This window comes from Cyanistes caeruleus, chromosome 3 (genome assembly GCF_971803275.1).
Source record: "Cyanistes caeruleus chromosome 3, bCyaCae1.hap1.1, whole genome shotgun sequence".
Taxonomy (NCBI): Eukaryota; Metazoa; Chordata; class Aves; order Passeriformes; family Paridae; genus Cyanistes; species Cyanistes caeruleus.
Genome location: NC_141703.1, coordinates 37,500,701 through 37,521,899, shown reverse-complemented (window position 1 = coordinate 37,521,899; position 21,199 = coordinate 37,500,701). Strand labels below are relative to the sequence as shown.

General features: G+C 38.0%; 1 protein-coding gene across 1 annotated transcript; it reads left to right on the top strand.

Moving 5' to 3' along the window:
• Positions 1 to 530: 530 nt before the first annotated feature.
• On the top strand, positions 531 to 18,524 carry LOC111945459 (methyltransferase-like protein 21E). Its single transcript, XM_086880739.1, has 5 exons — positions 531 to 782; positions 2,539 to 2,623; positions 11,497 to 11,654; positions 14,125 to 14,242; positions 15,127 to 18,524. The coding sequence occupies exons 2-5, from the start codon at positions 2,554 to 2,556 to the stop codon at positions 15,549 to 15,551; spliced, it is 771 nt and encodes a 256-aa protein (XP_086736865.1). The 5' UTR covers positions 531 to 782; positions 2,539 to 2,553; the 3' UTR covers positions 15,552 to 18,524.
• The last annotated feature ends 2,675 nt before the right edge of the window (positions 18,525 to 21,199 follow it).

The following is a 21,199-nucleotide window of genomic DNA, read 5'->3' as shown; positions in this document are numbered from 1 at the left end:
GAGCTCCCCTTAATTTCTTCTGCTAACTATGGTACAGAGACTCTCATTTCTCCATAGGGCTTGTTTAGCATTTTGGTACAATAATTTATTATTTTTTGATAACACCTAGAAACCTGAAGTCTGATTTTTCTGAAGTGAGAGATGGCTCCTCTCCTGAATTGATTACAGCCCAAAAAAGAGATGTCTTAGATACCTGTATTTGGTCCTGTGACAGTGTTTGCAATCGGTGGAGTGAATGGACATCTTGGGTATGTTTAGATTTATGCAGGGTGACAGCTGTGTCGTGGGGGTCAGGATTTTGGGGGTTGCATACCTTGATGCAGTTCTGCATTCCTATACCTCAGCTGCAAAAGCACCCGTGGTAAACTTTTCTCTTGGAAGTCCCTTTTGGCTCTGAAGAATGACTGTGCCCTTGGGTTACTTTTTAGTCCCAGGGAGGAGTTGCTGATACCCTGCCAGTATTTATTTTGTAAACAGTACCCCCAAGTTGGTTACTTTGTGGTTGGAGCTCCCTGGAGGGGCTGCCTCCTGCTGTTACAAAATTGCTCCCTTACGTAAGGGCTGTGTGGTGCCCTCTTTGTGCTCGGGCTGCAGCTGTCGGGATTTGTGATCGCTGTCGGGATTTGTGGTCGCTGTCGGGATTTGTGATCGCTGCCGGTGTGGGGATGTTGGCAATGTGTGCCACGGGCTGCGGGACACGCGTTTGTCTGCGGGGGAAGCCACCGGCAGGACAGGGACTTGGCTGCTGGAGCACCATCTCTGGAGAGCTGTGAGAGATTCAGGTAACATTGACCGAAGCGCGGTGGATGCCACTCGTGTTTCACTTGTCTCTGTCTTTTGTGCTAAATTAGTTTGTATCATTCGCTTTAAACAGTGTGACTGAGCTGTTCTGCTCTGTTTAGCGGCTGGTAGCACTCCTGAATGCCCCTGTTGGACTATTTTAAGTTGCTGTGTAGTCCAGTGCACCTCAGGATATTTTTAGAATGACATAAAAAATGTAGAGGACCACAAAATACAAAGGCTTTGTCCTGTAGGGTGATTTTACCTTTTATTTTGTCTTCTAATGGGAAGAAAATGTGTCATTTTTAATACTTCTGATGTAGACAACAAGCTGGTGAATGTGTGTAACATTTTCTGCTTAATATCCCTGTAGTTTCTTATGCTACTTGTTATTCTGAAGAGTTGTATGAAGACTTTGATTCCCACTGAGTCTCTTTTCTGTTGCCTCTCTAATGATGTTGCTATTGCTAAGTTCATGTATAGACATAAATATAATGGCAATATTTTTGTTCTTTGTGCTATGGTGACATGTAGAAAGCCCCTAAGTTATTTTCTCCTTCAAAAAGGATAATGGCTGCTGGTATTGTAGTAGTAAAATCAAACATTAAACCTGTGTGCCTTTTGTAGTGTGAAGTCAAGAGAGTAAGGTGCATCCTCTCAATCAGGAGAGGCCTGTTCCCTACTGTCTTCTTTATCCAGAAGTCTTGAGGGAAAAACCTGCCAAAGACATTGCACTGTGAGGAGGATTTGATATTCAGAATATTCAGAATATATTTTTATTTTGATTGCCCTTTCTTTTTTTCTTTCTTTTTATTGTTTGTTCCTACTGTGGGGAGATACTCTTATAGTCTTTGCATGATTTAATTGCATCCCTATTGCAAGTGTTTAGACATTCTGTAGATAATCAACGGTTCACTGCCTGTAACCATCGTGGCAAAAATCAGCCAAATTTCCACATAAGAGTGGAGAGTTAAAAATCATATCAAAGTATCAAAAATAACCAAAATAACCAAAGCACTGTGTGGTGCTTTTTTGTTTGTTTGTTTATTAAATTTTTTTTGTTGATTTTTTTTTTTTAGTTTTGTTTTTCCTGTGAACTCAGTGTTCTTTCTGATTGTAAATTATTAAGATCTGGGGACTATTGGTTGTCTGCCTGTTTTTCTACAGACAGCTGAAAATTTTATTGTCCTTTGTCCAACTTTTCTTACTACTTTTTTGTCCAGCATGTTCTTTGTGTGTTCATGTAGGCACGTATGCTTTCTGTGCAGTATGTTATTAGAAGATTCTGCTCCCTTATTCTCATGTGCAGCTTTTATTATTAGATTGTTTCCTTCCCTTCCAAGCCAATTAATTCAAAGAAGATTAGATCATATTTGTGCAATTTTTCTTCTCTTTCAGGGCTTTGTTTCTACCTTTCCTCTCAATCCTTTATAAGACTACCAAATCTGATTTTAATTGATTCTAACTTTAAAATTCCATAAAATAGTTCTAAACATTAATCAAAGCTTTTGTTTGATTTCTTGTTTTTTTTTAATTTTTTAATCTGTTCTTTTTCCTCTGTGAGAATATAACAGTTGAATTAGTTTGCTGTGTCTTATACTTTTATGCATTTAATATAGATACTTACATATCTTCATGTCTTTATTATCAATAGAAGTAAATTGTAGTGTAACACATGTAATTTTTTTTTTAAAATGAAGCTTATGTGTGAAAGAAGTAGTCATTTTATTGAGACAGACTTGTGTTTCTCTGTCCTAGGGTTTGTGGCATAGTATGGATTTGACATCATCACAGCATAATCATCTACAAAATCAATGGGTCAGAGAATTTGAAAGACAAAAAGGTAAAATGTTTTTTATTTCACTCTGTTTCCTTGTTACACTTAAAAATATTATAAAATATAAGGAACAAAATGTCTGGCTGCCAGTGAACTATCTTCTAATTAATTTTTTTCTGAAGAACGATATTTATGGCATTTGTAAGGAAAATGCAGCAGAGATCACTGTTGTAGTATGCTAGCAATGCACCTGGTATTTCTAGTGAGTTATACCTGCATACTCTTGTCATGGCAGTTTCCTGCTGGTGCCTGGCATCTGTCCTCCAGTTACTTGACTGTGTCTGGTTCCAAGGAATGAAGCTGTGACCATGATAAAGCTCTTCAGAGAGGTTTGTTTACAGGCTGTCAGTTGAGACAGGAGGAGAATTGGTCATTACAAGTTTGATTTCTGTCTAGACAGCCTCAGACCGTACTTTCAAACACCTTCAGCGGCTGTTGGCAGTGTTTCCTTGTTAAGTACTTTCATGGCTGTACATCTTTGAGGATTCTAAAGCTTTGTAAATAATCCTCTTCTTAGTGGTCACCAGGAGTAGGCAAGGTATTAGGACAAGTGCATATGTTTTATGATGGGGTCTAGTTATATTCTACAGCTGAGAGGAAAAGGAGGAGATTTAAAAAATTATCTTAATTATTTTCATAATATTTTTATTTAAACTCTCAGTTGAGTTGTGGTCTGTGTAGTCACAGGTAGTTCTCTTCCATGTCTATAAACATTAGTCTAAGAGAATGAGGAGACATGAATGGAAAATTGGATATCTTTACACACTTTGCCATTTCAAATTCTTTGCCAGGGTCTGGAGGTGGAAGGATGCTGAACCTGATGCATGGAGATTTGCTTGCTCAATTACTCAGAGACTGTGCCTTCCTTGTTCTCATCCTTTACTGCTTTCTCCATTTCTATTTCATAATTTCACCATTATTTCACCCAGTCTCAGTATCTGTCTCCCAGGGTTCTTATTCTAGTTTGGTTTCTTTGCAAGTTTCAGTCATAGAATCATAGACTCACAAAATGGTTTGGGCTAGAAAGGACCTTAAAAACAATCTAGTTCTAAACCCCCTGTCATGGGCAGGGACACTTTCCACTAGACCAGGTTGCTCAAAGCCTTATCCAGCCTGGCCTTGAACACTCCTAGGGATGGAGTTTCTCTGGGCAACCTCTTCCAGTGTTGCACCATTCTCACAGTCAGAGCTCTTTATGTTTGGTGCCTTCCCTTTTGCTTATTAATTTACTTGTCATACATTCTCCAGTTTAAAACTCCTTATTTTTGTACAGCTCAGTCCTCACCCAGTCTGATAATTTCTTTTGTGGCTTTAAACAATCAGTTCTCCACACCTGCATTGTTAGATGTCTCTCTATCTTTTTTTTTTGCATAACTTCTCATATTAGCTTTAACTCTCCTTGGCTAAATGTTTCTGAGACCAGATGCTACCACTCCTGTCTTAATTTCTTGGGATACTAAATTACTTTACCCTAGCTGCATTATGTAAATTCACACCAGAATACTTTTATCTCTGAGACAAAAGGAGAAGAACAAGTTTGCAAGGTGCACTTGTCCTTGACAGTCCAACGTCTCATTTCACTTGGCCACAGCTCAGTTTTTAATCCATAAATATCTGAGAAAATGCTGACCTAGTAACCTTCTCGTAACTCCTGACATTTTAGAAGTCACACACTCCTACTTGCCTTGCCTAACAGATGTCCTAATTGATGGCAATTCCTGCCATCATTTCAAGCATCTTGGTGAAGTCCAGAGCGGTGCCTTAAATGGGGCATACTTGGAATTGAGCAAAGAGAAAAGCATCCTAACCCTGTAACTTACAATTTAAGATAATTCAACTGGGAAGAGGTAGTGATGCAGCATCTCATTCATATTTCCTGGGTTACTTTTAAAGATACTTCTTATCTCTCCCATTTTCTTCCACACAGACTTTTTCACTGACTCCAAAGACTTTGCTGTAAAATGTGGAAAACATTCTGGGACCTGAGTATGTGCCCCAACTCTGCCTCTTCACAACTGAGTGCCCAATTTGCAGTTGGATTTTTCCTTGCTTGTTATCCTTCTAGCATCATTCCTGCAATCCTGGTTTCCTGATGGCCCACCTTAATTTAACACTTCTCTGTTCTCTTTCCCCTCAATTAGTAGACACTGTCTTTGCTTAAGACATTGCTAAACTCAAGTGAAAACTTCTTGTGTATGGATAGAACAGAAGTTGGAGGCAACACTCACATAATCAAAGCATACATTACCTTTTTAGGGAAGTCTGTAACTCATTCTTCCCTCTCAGTCATGTGTCCAACTTTCCTATTTTCACTTCTTTAGCCTTTGCAGTAGCTGCATTTTGACAATAAATAATATATCTCAATTGTCCCATGAGAAAAGTGGTATGACTTCATGGGTTGGTGCTGTTAGCTTACTTTCAGGTCCCTTATGCAAAGGAATATTTTAGAATTATTGGTAGGTGAATACTGACAGCATTTTTTTGGGGTGTCTTCCTATCTGTCAGGAAGTTAGCTGCTTTTTATAATGTATAATAGACCATCTAATTTAAGAACAGAGCCTGCTTTGTAGTCAAAGGGAAATAATGTAGTTATTATTAGAAATTAAGTAGCTTCTGAGCCTAGACTTGGAGATATTTTCAATGACAGACAGACATGATGAGGTACTTGGCAAACTTGAATTCGTTATGTGTTCATGAGATAAAATGACTACAGTACTTCTTTTTCATCCATTTAATGGTTTTTAGATGACCTTTGACTTGTAGGGCTGGGATATCAGTGGTGTAAATTTGAAGCTGGAAACACACCTCTCAAGCCTGGGTAAATACATAGACTGGATACTGTGAGCAAACCCTTCTCCTGTTCTTGTGTCCTCATGCTCTGGGTTAAGTGCATCTTGTCTCTTGGCTGAGAAGACACTGCCTGTGGGAGGCAGTTTTGTATTTCTGCATATCAAAGTATAAAGTTTCAAGCATTTTGTTACCCTGACATGATATCTCAGATTAATCAATATTGCACACACCTTCATTGCCATCACTTCAGCAGACTGAGATTGTGATGAATGTAGTGGAATGCCTTACATGATGATATCTCTTTTGGTAGGTAGGGATGAAGTAAGGAAAAATGAACTGTGCAGTTTAGACATGCTGGAATGGTACTTTGCTTTATATTCTTAGAAAGGTGTAGGTTACATTTGACTTTGTGAAGTCAAGAACAGGATTAGCTTTCACCCTAACACCTTCTTGTGAGGGTCCTTAGGCTGAAATGGAATAAAATAAGAAGAAATAAATAAGAAATAAATAAGAAATAAGTGGAATTGAAATAAAGGTACTAAAGTGATGCTACCTGAAATTTAGGGACTATGTTGTGATTCAGGGTAGTGTATGTTTCCACGGAGCCATCTGTAGTGCTTGTAGGACTAGGGCTCTGATCCTGACATGTCAGTAGCTCAGTAAAAATTCTGAGACTCTGGAGTCCCCCTATTATTGTGACCTGTATGTAGTTTAGGATAAACTTGGTGTGAGCCATTGGAAATACACGTAGGGGTTTATTGGGATACCTTGGGATGATTTCTGTCACTGGAGTAGTGTAACTCTTCTCCAGTCATCTCTTGCAGTCACAGAACTGGTTGTAGGTTTGTTCCCTTACTGACCAGTTTTCAGGTATCCCCCTGACTTTGGGATATATAGATAGCTATAATATATATATTTAATATAAGCAATATATATTTTATATATTATTTCTAAATTATATAAATAAAATACAACTTAAATACTTTGTTTGGATGACACCACTCCTGTGTGTCCAGAGTGGGGGTGATCTGAAGAGTCCTGGATATTATGAATTCTTGGAATCTCTTGGAAACACTCCAGTGTTACTCAGCAATATCAGCACTGGTAGTCCTCCTCTGAGGAGGCAATTGTTGAGAAGTCATAGAGCAGCCATCTTCACAGCTGTTGATGCATGGTGTTAAAATATTTGTAAGGACAAGTCTAAATGGTAAACTTTAAATCTAAACCCTCCAGGTGAGAGTATACTGCTTCTGAAGATGGGAGAATATGTTGCTGTAGGGCTGAACTTTGTCAGGTCAAGTTCATGCTGAAGTTTTAGATTTCATTCCTTTTGCCAGTTGGAGAAAATCCATCAAAGCAGGAGAGAAGCAGAAGATGACTGGATCTTATTTCCTTATGACATTGGGCTGTGACACCATTTGACCTCCTGAGATAAAGCAGAGTCAGGCCAACATTTGAAAGAGACTGGTTTTTTTTCCTCCCTGTAGGCTGCTCCTATGAATCAATGGCTGGTTTTTTTTTTTTTTTTTTTTCTGAATGAATGCTTCTTCTAAGCTACTAGCAAAGTACTTGGAATATGTTTTGTTGCTCTATGTGTTTTTTGTGAATGATTCTGAAAATGGAGATATGGAGTGCTAGTATATTCTTCACAGCTTTCGTGGTGAAAGAGTCCTTCTATTTTTATAGCTATGTTTTAGTTCAGACTAAACTAGAACAGGTTTAGTTCTATAGTATCTAGATAGTGGTAATTTTTTTAAAATATGATTTTGATTTTGTCCCCTTGTCCTTGATGCTTTTTTTGCATTCTAAATGTTGTTTTGAAATGCCTGTCTCTATTCCCTTTTCATTCAGTGGAGAATTCAATATTGTAGGCAGTATCACTAGGGTTGCAGTGAGGGATTTAACATCTGCTTTTAGTTGATGGAAGACACCCAACTGAATTTTTAGTTTACCATTTCTGATGCAGCTGTATGCTTCCAGGCATGATTTTATGTGACAAGTGGTATAAATATCTGATCATGTAGCTTGTTTCTAAACAAGCAATATTTCTACTCACTCTAAGGAAAATTGTGCACATAAGGATTGCCTTCATTTTTATAGAAAAAGTTGCTGCAGTTTGTTGTGAAATTTGTTCCATTCTGATCTGGTCTATTTTCTGTTATTTTCCTTCTACCTTCCCTTCCCTACTTGAAGGACTTCTCCACCTTTCTCTTAGCAGAACTCACACAATTTTCTTTAGGTTTTGTTCTCATATAACGTTTTAACGTTTAACATTGCTTAACATGACGTGTGAATGTGTCAGCAAAATCCTCTGATTCCCTACACAGGATTTTGCAGCTTGACACACATTTCTCTACCTAACCTGCCACTGACTTCACAACTCCAGTCTTCCACATGATTTGTACATCTGTTTGGAGAACTTTGTCTGCATTTCAGTTGCTTTGCCTTTGAGAATGATGTTTATGCTAATTTGACATAGTTGATTCAGTGAGTATATGTCAACAAGGGAGCTCATGGAACATGCTCCAAAGATGGTAGACTTCTATAATAAACAATGCTTTATCTAAAATATTCCAAAGAACACTGTAAGTAATTAATTTATTAGGCAAAAAGCGTTAAGAAATTTACAGGTATTCTCAAAGAATTTGGGGTGTCTATAGATGGTAACTTTTTGTACACAAGTTCAAGACAAAGGAGTTTGCTCTGTTTCATTAAAAAAATTATCTCAAATTCTGTATGTTACCTCAACAGGATCAAACTGCCTCATCTTACTGTAAATAAGGTTCTGGCACTAGAGACTCTGGTGGTTTCTGTGTTTGCTCATGCAAATAGATTAATAGGCTGAAAAAAATCTGTGTGTATACCACTTCCATGCTTCTCCACGTCACAGAAGAGGGGTGAGGACAAACCTATCTGGTCAAACAGAACCTGTGTGTTTGTCTTCTTCTGGCTCTGTGAAGAAGGGAGGAGCCAATCCTGGCAGACTTGAGTTCTAATGGTTCAGTACCTGTGCTCCAGTATATTGCTGGAAATGCCCACTATGCACTTCCATTCTTACAAGAGCTGATAGACAGGTCAGTCAAGCCTCCTCTTCTCTTATCCTACCCTATTCTATTGATGAGTCATCTCTTTTTGTCTTAAAATGTCATTAAAGTCCATTCATTGACTCATAATTTCAGGATTTTTTTCTTGTGAACAAGAGAATATTCACTAACACAGAGGTAAACACTTCCAGGAGAATAACCCTGTTTCAGCTTTTCACACCTGTTATCAAGGAACTAGCTTGATGAAAGTAGAATTTTCTTAAAGTTTTCAGGTATTAAAAGAGTTCATCCCACTTGGATTTTACTTACTCTTACAACAATTTTTGTGTCACTTAAAAGATTTCCCACTAGTTCTTTATTTTTCTATTCTCACTACTTTGAGGGCAGTTAGAGAAAAATTAATTTATTTCCTTTTGTGCATTCCCACAAGGAGTTGTTGTGAAAGATAAAAAGCAGCAAACAGAGGAGTGTTTTTTGCTGTTCAAAGGGAAATGTGTATGAAATAAGTGAATCTGACTAAAACTCTGCAGTCCTTATTTTGTCAGCACTCTGTCAGGATCATAAGCATCCTGGTGCTGATAAAGTTTCTCCTTTGGCCCTTGTCTAACATATGATAACTCTGACGAAACAGATGCTATTTTTGGTTCTTCCCAGTAGTAGGAAATAGAAATAGTAAAGGGAAATAGAAAAAAGACTAAAACATGTAAGCTTTTCCAGATAAGCCACCTGGAAGATTACCAAAAGAATAAAATGGGAAAAAATTCAAGTGCTGTTATTGTTCAGCAGGTTCTGGATTCTGCTTTCAGGGCTACAAGTAGTGTTCAGGAAGAGAGCAGTGGGTTAAAAACTCTATTAGTGTAGGTGCTATGCAAACCTGAAGTAGAAAGTTTGCTGAGCCTGTAGGGAATAGGTGGGAAGTGTTTACTGAGTGCTAGAGGAGTAGCTGTAATACTGCTAAAGTTTTATAGATCTTCTTGCAGGAGCTTTATAAGTTAAGACCTAGTAAGTTACCAGCTTCTCAACAAAATTGGATCCAAAACAGATGTCAAGGGAGGAAGGATCAAGAAAAATGGTTGTAATTGAAAGGTAATAGAAAGAATAGCTTTTACTTCCACAGCTAGTAATGATCACAGAACAAGATCAAACTGCTCTAAGCAATTGGAGAAGATTAAAAGCAGGCTACATCTCGTATGCTTGGAAACAGGATGATCTATTAAATACACTTATGATATGTGTAATAAGACAGCTTTTTATTACTTCTTTCATAAGAAAAAGATTAATTTTGCCCTGAAGCGGCATTTCCCTGGCACTTAGCTCATGTTTGTCAAGAGCTCCCTGATTACAGGCACAGTGATGCATGTGTTTTCTCCCAGCTTAATGTTAGAGGCTTGAAGAGGCTGACACATACTGCTTGTTTTCCAATATCTTAAAATACCATCATTTCAATGTTGAGCATTTTATTTTAGTTACATTTCTAAAATATATGAAAACTTTATTTTTCCAGTAATATATGCATGGTATTATTTTTAATTTTGCTGTATCCCATGATTAGGGTTCTTCCCTCCCTGCAATAAATTCTACATGTACTGTGGTTGGTTAATCAGTTTTTGTTGGGTTTTTGTGTCTTAGTGTCAACATATCAAAATCAAATATTTTTGGTTTTTCTTCCTTGTTTGCTGCTATTCTCTAGTTTCCTGTGACGCTGAAATTTGAGTTACAAGCTTAAAGCCCTGGCTAATGAGCCTGAGCAGCTTCCTAATGTATTTTTGTTTGGTATCATCTTTTTCTTTGTTCACCCCTGCTTTTGTTCTTTGGGCCTTGTATCACAAGGAAGAAAAAGAGATTTTGTTCATAAGTTATCACAATAAAAATACTGAAGCATATGGCAAAACAAATGACAACACTTTGGGTTGCTATGTCCTGTGACTGCAATGATTAGAGGGGGAAGACAATGTGAAGAATCTTCAGTAAAACAAAGTGTTCTATGTTGACGGAAGCATAAATGGTTTCATTTTCAACAGCTAGCAGATCCCAAAATTAATATCTTTGATTTTGATGGGAGCTGCAGGCTTGATACAGAAACTCTGCTTTGGACAAGGCAGTAACTGAGTTACCTAAATCTCTAGCATGCTTTCTAGAAGGTGTACCTTGTAAACATCTTTTTCTTTCACTGGTTTGCCAACAGACCACAGCTGGCAATGAAAGAAAAATTCCAGCAAAAATTTGGAATGAATCTAGACTTTGCTAAGCAAATGTTCTAGGCAGCTTCTCTTACATATTTTTTTCCTGACATTGTGGTGCAGTTTTGTGTGATGGTGGCAAAACTGAAACTAGCTTGGTATTCCGCTAAAAAGGAATAAATACTCTTCTGTTGAACAGTTATCCCGGATTTTGTTAGCTATCATAAATATTCTTTGCTTAGCAACAGGGATGGCATTCAGGATATCAAGCCAACTGGAAAGAATCCCTCTGACAGGGCTCTGTTGGGGTGGGTGGATAAGCTTTCCTGACAACACAAGTGCTTTCACTCCTGTCTGTCATAATTTGTGTTGCTAGGATCTGTTTCACAAGTTTTGTGACAGACTTATAAATGATATTCTGGTTCCTTTTGTTTAGTGTCAAAAAGAACCATAATATGGGGAAAGTGAACAGTAAAAGGACATGCAAAACAATGAAAAATCCAGGTGCTTAAGACTGTGAGTGTCTACACTAGGGCAGCTGTTCTTGGAGGGAAAAAGAAGTTTAAAGATTTCCTTTGGGTTGCTGAAATTGAAAACAATGTATGCTAACATTCCCCTTCTTTACTTTTTATGAATTTGGCTGCTTCAGCGAAACACGAAAGAAGTTATTTAGTCACACACTGAAAATTTCAATTAGAATTCAGGAGAATTCTAATAGTGTACCATGCTAACTATTAATGGTGAAAAGTGTTTTATTCACAGATGTAGTTTATATTCTTGCTTCCAAATCAGCTTTTCAATATGAATTCGTAGTTTCATTATCAGTCCACTCAGCCTCTTTGACCTCTTATACTTTTGCTTGCAGGGGAAAAAGAAGATGAACAGATAGTTGCAGAAATCATGGGGAGGCGTTTTTTTCCTGATGTTATAGCTTATAAGACCTGGGAAGGCTTTCACTTTGCTGGCCATGAGATAAGAATTACAGAAGCCACTGATTGTTACGGGGCAGTCGTCTGGCCATCGGTACAATATTTTTGTAGTATTGTTGTTTTTAATTTTTGGAGCTGTCTAACATTTAAAAATTTGTTTTGTATAATAAATATGCTTTTTTATATGCTATAAACCCAAGTAAATAATTCTGTGCTTCTCTGTCTCTGTTCTGCAAGTCCCAAACCTGAATTTAACCTGGTTTTGTGTGGATTCATGTTTCTCAAAGCTTACTTGTTATTCCTTGTGCATGCCCCAGTCACGAAAGGTGTATGACTTGTGTCCCCGCCTCGCTTGCCAGTAGCTTTTAATCCTATTAGCCAATTACAAGCATATTTTGAAAGAAATATGGCAGTTTTATGATGATTGCGTTTCTGTACATTTTATAAATACAGATGGCTGTGTAGCAGGCAGATCCAGGTTGCGAAAACAACTGTGATACGAGCTCACAAGGTGTTAGCACTCACAGAAGCTACTCAACCTACTCATGTAAGGAACAAATACACCTTGTTGATACATAGACATGGGAAAATGTTCAGCTGGAGCTTTCAGTTTCTTAAACAGCTAGAAATCTAGTTGGAGAGAACCATTGTCTTTGGCTCTTGATATAAGAATCATCATCACATTCACGGTATAAGGAGTCTTCTTCAAATTTTGAATCTGTACAATGTAGCAATCTTACCGTTTTGAAATAATTAATTGAAGAATTGAATAATAGTAAGGCTGAAAGAAATCTCCAGGGAGGTGCCACGATGCATGATGAAATTTGTGTCCCTATAGGAGAGACCCAGGATGCTCCATTTCTTTCCCAACTGCCTCAGCCTCCTGGGATCATACTGGTTTTTAGAAGTATGAACATAGTTCAGCTGGGGCTAATTGTCCTACTCTTTTGTTTTGAAGTCCAAATGATGTTCCTGGTTTTAGAAACCCTGGACCAGTCACCTGTACTATATGTTTTAGTGACCTCAGTGCATGTCTTCATGGAGAGTTTGGCTGACTACCATTTACTTGCACAAAATCATAGACTTCTCTGAAAAACATATTTTTTTATCTGTAAGGGCTTGGCCAATTTTGTTGTGGAAGGAAGACAACCATTCAATCTCTGTCTCTTAATGTTCTTCCTTCCACTTCCATCTAGCTGTACTTGAAATCTTCTGAAAAATGTCAGCCAAATTTATTGAGAGTGTGGAAACTTTAAGGAAAGTAAATTTTCTGCATGTTTCATGGGAAGGAATGCAGATTTCAAAATTTCTCTGAAAATTTCTCAGAAACTTTGATTATGCCAGCCAGTTTCTACAACAGAATATGGCAAAACCCTGAGGGAAGGAATTATGGGAATTAATGTAACTAGGAGGAAATCCAAATATAAGGTCAAAATAATGTCAGTATAATGTCAAATATCAGACCCAGTCTTTAGGAACCTGACTTTAATTATTCCTGGTTCTCAAAGGCTGATTTCTATATCAAAGTGCTGTTGATTAAGTGATATAAGTAAGTTCTCCTTCTCTTCTATGCTCTGAATTAAGAGGTAGAAAACAAAACCTTTGTTTGAATTTCTAGCATGTTAACATTGGGTCAACAGTGCTTCTGTTCCTTTCCTTCTCATTCTTAGTTAAAAGTAAAACTAGTTTTGCTGTCCCTGAGCAAGCTGCTAATAATTGCCTTTCCAAATGGTCATCTGTATTGTGAGAGAATGTGGCAATCATCCTATTTGTCAATGCAGACTATACAGCTATTAAAGTCTGAGAAAAATATGGAAGAAAATATGGAAACTATCTTTATGAGAGAAATAAAAATACCAATTTCTATTTCGTGAACTAAAACTCACTAGTCAGTGTGAGACAGGGCAGAAAAGCTGAAGAAGATTCCTAATAATTTTCAAATTAACTGATTCTTAATCAGTTTATGTGTAAGGAGTCTGTTGTAGATGCTCTTTGTGGCTATATTTACCATTAAAGTTTTTTAAGGTTAACAAGGTAAGAAAATAGAAACTGCAAATAATCTGAACCAGAAGAAAAGGGGGTAAATCTATTGGTCCCTTTTGAACCCTAACAATAATTAATTATTGTCAGAAATAATTGACTATTGGAAGAACTTAACAAGGGTTGTTAAGGGTGGATTTTCTCTCACAAGCAGTTTTATATCAAGATGTTTTTGTGAAGGACAGATTTTATCTCAACCAGAAGTAAGTTCAGTTATAAGCAGGAACTGATGACTGGAATTTTACAACTCATGTCATGTGTTGTGACAGATTATCAAATTGCAGTTGCTCCTTCTGGCTGTAATAATTCATAGACCTATATGGAGGCATGTTGTAGCATTTATTTTGTGACCTATAGAGCCCAAAGACGTGAGCTGTGGTCCTCTAGGGATAGATCTTGAACGACTATTGCTCATTTGAATGCACAACAATTTTTTTGCATGCTTTTAAAAGACAATTCAAATTTAGTAAAGGGATTTATTTAATTAATTTTTTCAGTATGTTTATGGATTTCCTCCCCTACAGGCTCTTGTTCTGTGTTATTTTTTGGAAACTAATTCTAAACAATGCAATTTGGTTGACAAAAATGTGATTGAAATTGGAGCTGGAACTGGCTTGGTCTCCATAGTAGCCAGTTTGCTGGGTGAGTATGTGGTATTTCTCTCATGCTCTTGGAAACACCTCTCCAATGAACAGAGAAGGATGAAGGATGTGGCTTGGTTCTTCTAAGAGAGTGTTGTTTGAAAGCTTCCAGGAGCAAGAAACAGTAAATTCTAAAAGGCTTGTTTGGAAACATGCTTTGTTGTTTTTTGTTGTTTTTTTTTCTGGGAGTGTATTGATACAATAAAGGAAGTCCCAGTAGACATGTTGTCATTAACTGTGTTAACCTGGGGATCAAAATAAGAAATTAGTGGTTTTGCAGGATGTCAATGGCAAATAGATTGAGCCAGATGTAGGTATGACCAGTGCATCCCCTTCCTTTGACCAAACAGCTCTTGGATGCCAGGTCACCTTCTATCCATTTGTGTTTCAGTATTTTCCTTCAGCAACTTGATCTTTCTGCTACATTGTTGTGTTTTCTCTTATAGCACCCTATTCATCTTCGAGAATAATCCAGGTCAGTGTGTTCTGCATTTTAACAGAATTTTAGCTTTTGTTAGTCTGAAAAAGCTTCTTCTTGTGTGAGAAGGGAAGAACCTGAGGTAATGCTTAAATCTCATGCTGACTTCTGGGATCCAGTAATTGGTATTCATCAATCCCTAGTCAGCCACATCAAGATACAGGAAGTATCTGATATCTCCCCACCAGCTGCATTTAGGTGGCAATCTGTAGAGTAGAACTGTGAGGGAGCAAACATTTATTTTAAGCACAATGTGTAAGAGTTATTGGCAGCATCTACATTTTTTACTGCCCTCAGTGACAGTTACCTGATAAAATCAGTTCCTTGTGCAGTGGTTTTTGTGAATAGGCTTTTACTCAAGTCTTGATGTATATTCAAATATTATATTTGTTTTCTCTGTGTCACAGGTGCCTTTGTGACTGCCACAGATTTGCCAGAACTACTGGGAAACCTTCAGTACAACGTTCTCCAAAATACAAAGCAGAAGTGCAAGCACCAGCCTTGTGTTAAGGAGTTGTCTTGGGGAATTGATCTGGAAAAGAACTTTCCTAGATCTTCCTGTCACTTTGACTACATTATGGCTGCTGATGTAGTTTACCACCATCCATTCCTGGATGAACTCCTCCTAACTTTTGATCACTTGTGCAAGAATGATACTGTTATTCTGTGGGCCATGAAATTTAGGTTGGAGAATGAGAACCGATTTGTGGACAGATTTCAGACACTGTTTGATTTAGAGATGGTATCAAATTTTCCCAGTTTGAACATAGCCTTGTATAAAGCAATGAGGAAAGGCAGGATGAAAGCCAGACCTTCCAAACTGAAGGTCTGAAAGAGAGATACAGGGAGGTAACACTTTCAGCTCTTCTGCAGCTTTTTCTCTCTTTAATAATTTCCATTTTAGTAGCTGCTGACACTTGAATGACATTTCTAGAGATAGGTAAAATAAATAATCAAATTCTAGTGCATTCCTATAAATTCCTAAATTCAATTTGCCAGTAGTGTTACACAGAAGAGTTACATCTGTGACATTGCCTTGACTTTTATTGTGGAAAGCTGACAACTCTAATAACTTTTACAAATCTTACCATTATTGTTATGGGTCATATAATGAATATTTCCAAAAGTTTTCAATTACAGCTTTGAACAGAATCTTTAAAATTCCAACAAGTATTTAAAACTTTAGACTATAAATCTTTGTATTTAAAAGTTTTGGTGTTAAATCTGATATTTCCTCATTCTCACTAACATGTTAATCCTTCCTTTAAATACTCTCAATAGGAGCTGAGAAAACCTCACAACCTGGAAAACACACTATTGAGATAAAGGGATAGAATATATTAGCTACTCTTAATGTAATAATTATGCTGTAATTTTTTATTTATATTTAGGTTTTCTTCAACACACAGCCATGCACATGAGGCAAGAGGGAGTTAAATGTTTTGTTGCTTGAACAAAGGTCTCATATTAGAAGCATACAATGTATCACCAGCTGCCCTTTACAAAGACTTTTAATTCTTGGTCTGGAGGTCTGCTCCTCCAAAAATAGACAGTTATCTGAACCTGAGGGAACAACAGTGGAAAAAGGACAGTGGCCATCAAGAGAGGAGCTTTGCACTGCTGGTGGCTGGAGGCAGAAAACTAAACCAGCCTTTCATGGTGTGGCTGAGGCACGGATAGGCTTAGATATTTGTTTGTTTTTGGTACAAACAAAATATTTTCCTCCTAGACACTCAGTACTGCATGCTCCAATTCTCAGTGTCCTATCCAAGAGTTTTCTTTTGGGGAGATTAATAAAATAATTCTTTCCACACACCATATTTTCTGATTCTGTTTGTAGTTGATTTTGAGGCCTTCAAGGCTAGAGAAGAGCTTTGTTGTCTCTGCTCTAGCAGGCAACTGCCCTAGTAATGTGGAGGCTCTGGGGACTGTCAGTATTTAATTTTTAGCTCCTATCTGTATTCTCTCAAGGAGTTTTTTATTTCTTACTGCTGACTCCCTGAACATATTATTATTTCTATCTTTGGTTGTGGCAGATGCATGTTACTTATTTACTCTGACACAAGTCTGGGGCAGAACTGTGGTAAATGTGACGTGGAATGTACTTTTTTGTCCCAGCTGAACACTGGTGCCTGGTGTTAGAGGTGAAGTGTTGCAGAGAGGAGAGGCTGATCTGCCAAATTTTTTCAGTGTGAACTGGATATTCTAGGGCATCCTTGGTGAAACACAAAGGGTGACCCTAGGATAAAACTAAAGCAATTAGTAGCATGCCTTAGCCCAGAAGCAAAATGAAAAGCAAGATAGTCAAGTCTATTTTTTTACCTCTCCTGCTGAGAAATCACATGTGGGATTTTGGGTTGGAGGTTATTAGAGGAAAATCTAGTCCTCACCGGTAAATTTCCTGTGACAAAGTTTGTAGATAGAATCCTTTACTGGATCAATCACTATAGCTAGAAAATTAGACTCGATACTGGCTGACAGAGAGTATTACTCTTATGCATAATGTTACTTTGCATATGTCCTTAGATAATTACAGCTGTAGAAAAACAGACTGCAGAATGGAAATATTTGGAAATATTTTTTTTCCACATTGTGCAATAGAAACAGTTTAATTCAGGCGAATAAAGAAACAAACAGAGATCTATGCCATTGCTTGATTTCCTCTCTCTGCTGCTTTCCTCTTACTTGCTCACAATCATCAAATCTACTGCAATTGTAACCGTAATCCTTATATCCAGAAGGACATCTCAGTCTACAAATGTTTCATGGATAAATGGATTGGCTGTATAATTAGTGAAATGACCTTGTGAACTCCAAAATGATGAAGGCTAAAGAGGAAGACTACAGCAAAGTGGTTAAGTGTGATTGCTTTTAAATATCTGTCCTGCTGTCTAGCCCTCCTGTTTGTGCCACAGACTGACCCCTGCTGAGCTTCTGCTGAATTCCAAGAGGAGAAGTGTTTGTCAAATGGAGTCAGGATTCAGCACTTCAGGCCCAACAGCTTGTTAATATGTACTGGAATGTAACATCAGCTCTCTTTCTCACAAGTCTGCCTAGCACCGCTGTGTGAAGCTTCCTGGGAAATCTCTAGTGACTGGCTGCTCCATTGTGCAGCCACTTTTGTCCTCTGGTGTGATGGGCAGGTTATTAGCCATGACCAGTGGAGGGTGAGCTTGTATTTGGCATTTGCCCACGGAGTTTATTTCTGCTCTTTGAGAATAAGTCTCACATAAATGTCAAGTATTGCTGACCCCTAAAGTCAGTCATAATTTTAATAACCACTTATTCTTTATTCTAATAACTCAGATAAAGGATCAAACTGTCATTCAGTGCATTATATTGCTAATAGAGATGGCATTTGTAGCTGTAGTTTCTGAAAGGCAGGGGGCAAGAAGGTCAGTTATATTTGTGGGTGAAAGAGCTCCACTTTTAAAGAATGTGAGAGAATCTGCTTATGCTGGTAGGCTTCTTCAGCCTCTTATAGGGTATTATGATAATCAAACTAATTTAAGAGATAAATTTGGATGTATGGTATAGGTTCAATCCATTCCTTGGATTTTATGTATTTCAACCTAAGAGCAGCAGTATATTTAAGTAACTTGATGGTATTTGCTAAATTTTCCTTAAACAATATGTTTTTCAAGTGCTAACATTTTCAGGAAGGGTTCTTTTTGTATAAAGTATATGTAGGTTTACTATTACAGTGACTTACTTTGCTGCTTATTTTATATTTTCATCAAAGTTTTCTACAAATCTTTGCCTTTTTCCTCTTAGAATTAAAGAAACAAACATTTTAAACATAGTAGTTTCCATATGGTCATATTGTGGTTTTGTCTCTCTTGCTGAATTTCAGTTTTGCAGCTCTGAGCAATTTGGTTTTTCTTGCATTATTACACCCACTCACTTGGGCTTTTACCTCTTGTAACAGCTGTAAGAAAAAGATGTAGCTGCTGAAAATTTAGAAAGAAAATATTCAAATGACAGTACAGATCTACTGTGCAGACCTCATTTTCATTTAGAAGCAGTAATGGAGTCCCAGCCTAAGAAATACAACTGCTAAAAATACCCAAATAGCTGCCCCTGGCCCAAATGGCAGTTGAATGATGAACAACTTGTATTGGCCATTATACAAGCTCTAGTCAGTGCTAGGAGAGCAAAAAAGACCAAAGAATACCACGTGTGTCCTCCTGAATGGATCTTTATTGTGTCACATTGAGTATGTCATCACATCTGAAGAAACAGTAAATTTACCGAACAACCAAAGACCTCAAAACCTAAATGGATTTTGAAGTCACGAATTTAAAAGTCACCAATTCAGCTAACACCATTTGAAGACCATCTGGAGACCTGAATGGTGCAGGACTTTCCCCTATTCAGCCGCTGCTACCGCACTGGTAACCTTGAGGTGCTCTCAAGATAAGTTCAGTGACAAAGAAAGAAGCTGTCAAGATGCCATTGCTCCATGGGTGTAATTAAGAAATTGACATGTTCATTCTTATAATGACTCTGTGACTTCAGGGAAATGTTGTTAGACAGGTGTAAAGCAAAGAGGAAACTGAGCTAAATGTCAAGGGATTTAAACCTCACTCACAGGGGAAAGTCCAGTACCGAAGTTCTTTCACAGTAAAAATAACATTACCTGTGCTCCACCTTGCTTGAACTTGTTTACATTAAGAAAAAAAAGTAAATTTATTTTATTATTGCTTAAGAACAAATACTTCTGTGCCACTCTAGATAAATTATAAACACCCTAAAAGTATAAGGATTCAGCAATCAACAGGCCAGAATAAAATAACAATTTTTCCTTTTACATAGTTCAGCCATCCAAACATACAATACATAGACTGCATTGGATAGTCTGGAATTTCAGAATCATTCAGGTTGGACAGCACCTCTGAAGGTTATCTAGTCCTGCCTTCTGCTCACATATTCAAAGCTTGAACAGGTTGCTCAGTTTCTCAGTTGTACATGAAAATCCTGAAGAAAGAATATTCCACAATACACCTGAGCAGCTTGTTAATTTCTTACCCCCCACCTCACATATCCAACTGGAATTTCTCTTGCTGCAACTGCGCATCTGTCCATTGTCATTTTGCAGCACACCTGTGGCTTATTCTCTACAACCCTCTTGTTACATAGCAGCAGACAGCTATGGGATCCACCACTCAGGCTGAAGAAACCTAGTACTCTCAGCCTTTTGCTTCCTCCAGCCCCTTTACCCTTTTAGTCCTCCTCTGCATTCTCTTTAGTTTGTTGAGATTCCTGTTACCAGTGGCTCCACAAGCTGACACAGTCCTGCAGATAGGGCACCACTGTGCCATGTAGAAGGGTGATGATCACTTTGGCCACACTCTTGTCAGTGCAGTTAACTTGCATCAATTGCAAGCCTACAGCACTGTCTTTGTTCCTGTTCCATCAGGACACCCAGTTCCTCTTCTGCAGATGCAGTCCCTAGGTGGTCAGCTCACTAGTCGGCATGAGTTAAAGCCTGTGCTTTTGCCTCCTGTTACTCTGCTGGACCTTATGTAGATTTTATTGGCCTATTCCTTCCATCTGCCAAAGTCCCTCTGCACAGCAGCTCTGCCCTTCCTCTGTTTGGTTTCTTGGTAGCATTTAATTTCAGTTTATGTCATGTTTCAGAGTTGATAGCACTCTTAGAGTGACATCATCAGCCAGCTTCCTTGGCATCCTCAAGACACTGCCTTGTCTCACAGATTTCAGTGTGCCCAGAGGGTTTAAGTGGATGCCAGTTTGGTTGTCCCTATGCCTACTGCTTTCACCAAATTCTGTCACTAAACAGGAAAATACAGGAATATTGAGAGCTGGCCTTGCCAGTAAAGACCAAGAATGGATTAGCTCAGCCTTTGTCATGTCCTTTTTTATACCCTACTTCACTCAGCAGTAAAGTCACATTTTCAGTTGTCTTCCTTCTGTTGTTCATGTGTTCACATCCATACCTTCTTATCCAACCCTGGCTTTCCTAACTCCTGCTCTGCCTGTTTGAGCAATGGCTCTTATTCCTCCCTGGTAGCCTATCCATGTTTCCACTTTTTGGATATTTCTTCTTTTTTCCATTTTAGCTCAGTCAGAATATATTCCTTTTCATACATGCTATTTTCTTGCAGATTTTTCTTGGCTTTCCACATGATAGGATAGACCAAACATCATTGAGAAAGTTGCTCCTGAATATTAGTTAACCTCTTGATACTTTTACTCTTCAGGGTAGCCTGCAATGAGATCTCATCTACGGATTTCTCGAAGCCTTCTCTCTGGAAATCTAATTCTTTAGAATATTTGTTAATGCCATAGAATCTAAGTGGTTTTTCCTAATACTTACCTTCTTCTTCTCTTCTCAGACCCTACAACCCCCATTTCAGAGTTGCTGCAGTCAATGAAGACACAAGCTCTAGTTATTTATGAGACCATTATGAGTAGAATTTCCAGCAGAGCATTTTCCCTATCTGGCCACTCCAGCACCTG